The sequence below is a fragment of the Oryzias melastigma genome, linkage group LG19 (genome assembly GCF_002922805.2).
Source record: "Oryzias melastigma strain HK-1 linkage group LG19, ASM292280v2, whole genome shotgun sequence".
Lineage (NCBI taxonomy): Eukaryota > Metazoa > Chordata > Actinopteri > Beloniformes > Adrianichthyidae > Oryzias > Oryzias melastigma.
The window spans coordinates 11,831,674-11,835,231 of NC_050530.1; the positions used below are offsets into that span (position 1 = coordinate 11,831,674).

General features: G+C 31.9%; 1 protein-coding gene across 2 annotated transcripts in view; it reads right to left on the reverse strand.

Annotated features, from left to right (window-relative positions):
* ascc1 (activating signal cointegrator 1 complex subunit 1) overlaps positions 1-3,558 on the reverse strand; it is an 8,465-nt gene that overhangs the window by 1,742 nt on the left and 3,165 nt on the right. Inside the window, exon 9 of one of the 2 annotated variants that reach the window (XM_024285255.2) lies at positions 394-2,397. The exons of the other annotated variant lie outside the window; for it this stretch is intronic. Within the exon in view, the coding sequence (XP_024141023.1) occupies positions 2,281-2,397 (117 nt within the window). The 3' untranslated portion in view covers positions 394-2,280. Of the gene's footprint in view, positions 1-393; positions 2,398-3,558 lie in introns of those variants that run through there. 2 annotated transcript variants of the gene reach the window in all.

The window sequence follows — 3,558 nt, forward strand, 5'->3', positions numbered from 1 at the left end:
CTCAAACAATCAATTTTAATTAATTACCAACTTAAATGAAGTACTTTAAGGAGCCATAGTGGAAGTGATTAAAATGCTCCACATTAAACTATTCAATATGTACGTAAACAGGAATACATTCTGATAAACCACAATAATGTGATTTTCAATTAAAAGAAACACAGATACAAACAATTAAAATTGATCGATTAGTTAAAGTTATGATACATAAAAGATTTGCTTTGAATGATCTGCTTGCAAACTATTGAGAAGAGGATTTTTTAGCTATAAACTATAAGTTTTTCCAAACTGACAAGATGACAAGTGTGAAGGAAAGTTTGTGCATTTGGGCATGTCACATAGAAATCCTGCTTGACTCAGCACTTCACAATAAAAGTTTGAATTTTTTTTTTTTTTTTTGAGTGTTCATCTTTACTCCTCAGTGGAAATAGAACAGCGTATGTCAGTCAGTTCTTGGGGTATATTGCTTTTCTGTATCATTATTTTATTGGATTTTGTACAAGACGTACAATCTAATGATTGAGCACGTCTTCTCTTTTCTTAATTGCAACTTCTATATATTTACTTTTATTTAAAAGATACATACTTTGAGCCAAGTATAAAAAATTTTTGAACTCACTTGCAATCTTACTTTTCTTGGTTTAGCGTTTAGACAGACCACTCTTATATATTAGTGCACATACTTGGTGAACGCCTCCCATATCACAATGACCTCTATTGAATTAAAAACCCTGAATTTGTAAAAACTGAAAGAATAGGTTGCATTTAGTTTGCTTTTTATCTATAAAGTGCTACTTTATGGATAAAAATGACTTAGCATCAAGTCATAAATGGGCTTTTTCCATCAAATAAAAATGCATTTCTAGTGCAGATTAATAAACCCTAAACATTTATTATTTCCTGTTATCTTGCGTTTTTTATGATGATGTGTGATCTTTCAGCTGTTATCAGTAAGGAGGATGTCTGTTGTGAGGGATGCTGTGACATAAAGCATCTGTTAGTTTGGGCTGTTGGTCTGCATACAAAACAATACTGTTTTACTGAGGCAGATTTACTTTATTTAATGATATCTAGGAAACGAATGCAAATCACAACACTTTTGCAATGGTTAGCATAACAGCCCAGAATAGCACAAAAGCCACTTCTTATCTGTGCAACCTTTAGGCTGCAGGATTCACCTTCTGCATGGCGGGCAAAAGCTTCCCCGATGGTGGAAGATAAAGTCTAACAACAAAGCGCCGACATGTGGTCTCCGTCTTACATTTCCTATATTCTAGGAATACTGGGAATCATAGATGGGGATCAAAAGTCTCAGTGACGTGTTAACACATTCACCAGACAGAAATATGAGAAGCAGGTTTTCAGGATTTGTGTGACACTGCAGCTTTTTTTATAACATATAAATACAACTACATTTACATTTAAGCAGTGAGACTCTGTGCAGGTTAACGAATGCTTAAAGAAACAGAGCAGATTGAAGGACGACAGCATTTTTCTGCTGCTACATCTGTCAGGTGAGGTGGTGCAGGGAGGACTAAATTATTAAACGCACTCTTCTGCACCGACTTCTTCTATGACGAGGTGGGAGATGGATCATTCAATCATATCTGACTTCCGGATGAGGTTTTTCTTTCAAAATTATTTTCATTTTTTTTTAGGGTTTTTGTGCATTTTGAGTTAATAATTACTGAGAAAAGGTAAGTTTCCTTTACAAGTTTGCTTTAAAAATGGTTTTACATTTCCAAATTTTTTTAGTTGTCATTTGATATAAATTTTATTTAAAAAGCATACCTAAATATTAGTTTGAAGCAAACTCAATAGAAGAAAACAATACAATTCTCTTTTCGCTCAAAAAGACAAAAGTTTTTATGAGTTCTGCAGGTCTTCAGTGATTTCCAGCTTTTATTACTTTTTCTTTTGAATGCATTTTCTCTTTGATATTTGCTTTAACTCTGTTTTTAGTCACACAACTTCAACCAAGTCAACTCCCTGAAGACTAAATTACCAAACTAAAAAACCTTCAGGCTCCGAGTATCTTCAATTGAAAGTTCAGACAGTTTTTCCTTTGAATTTTTATTGTTAAATATCAAAAGTTTTCTGCATCAAACTCTCAAAGGGAACAAATGTGATTGAAACCTTTACAGATAGAGATCATTTCCATGAGTAGAAAATAAACTCTTTGCTGCCACCTACAGGACAAACTATATAACTTCCTCGGATTCCTCTTAAAATGATTTCAAATGGGGTCCTTTGCACAATAACATATTTCTATCATCCTCTTCAGGAGAAGATGATACTCCCAGCTGATGTGTAGTATCCCGTACAGTCTGTTGAATATCTCTGAGACAGTTTGATGGTGTTCAGCTCAAACTCTCCAAAACTGTAAGTACCAAATTTCTGAAAAAAAAAAAAAAAAGTTGGAGAAAGATCATTCCAGCTTGATTCTATGAAACTGTCTCACAAATATCACAAAGCAAGGTCAAAATACACACAGATAGATGAACTTTTTTCTATTTTTACATATAAACTGTAGTAGCATCAGTAATAAGTCTAAATATGAACATTTAAAACATCTAATTCCAATATTTTTCCTTTTATAGCTGTATATATTGGGCCATTTTAAGCCAATATGACAAATTTTACAATTATTATGATACATATTTTACTTTTAATTAAAGCATTAAAATGTCAGCAATAATTAGATAAAAGATGATTCATAAACAACCAGAACAGTCCAGAACTACCCAACACTAAAACAAGCGAATTCATGATTAAGTCCTAATTAATCAAGTCTATAGTTGCACTGTAGTTCAAAGTTGGATCATAAGGATTTTAACATTTACGACTGATTTTAAACTGATTTTGGAACACAGTTTGCTTAATCTAAATATTTTTTTTGCAGATTTTGACTGAAGTCGCTTAGTTCTAAATGTAATCAGGAGTTTATTTGTGATACTGAATTTAGAAACAGGTTGAAAGTTTCCTGTGGTATTGAAAAGAACTGTCAAATACAGTAAAAAAAAAATTGAAATGAATGTGTTACTGTGCATGGACTTATATATGTAGAGACAGTCAACAAAAAAAGTTCAGACATTGATCAATTACATGGAATCAACACTTGATCATTTACACAGGTTGCTAAGTAGTCTGAGGATTATTTTGTGGCTTTTTAAAAGGTTTAAGATAGTAGAAAATAGATAATAGTAGAAAAAAATAAAAGGTAGAAAAAAATGAAAGGTTTAAGATCAGTTTAGTCTCATGTTTTTTTCCTTTTCTTTTTCACCTTTTTTTTTAATCCCAGCTAAACTTAACTAGTTGTAATTTTTTTTCCAATATTTCTTAACATATTAGTACTCTGTTTAATAACTTTATGCACAAACCCAGTTTAAGAATCAAACAATTCTATAGCATAATGGTCCCATCTCCACATTTTACCGTCACAATTTCTGTTAGAATGTTGAATATGACGCTTTTATTTTGAAAAGATCTTTAAAAGGTCCCACTTTTGTTTGACTCTAACAAGAAACTGTTAGAGCACAGCTGTTTTTTTTTTTTGTT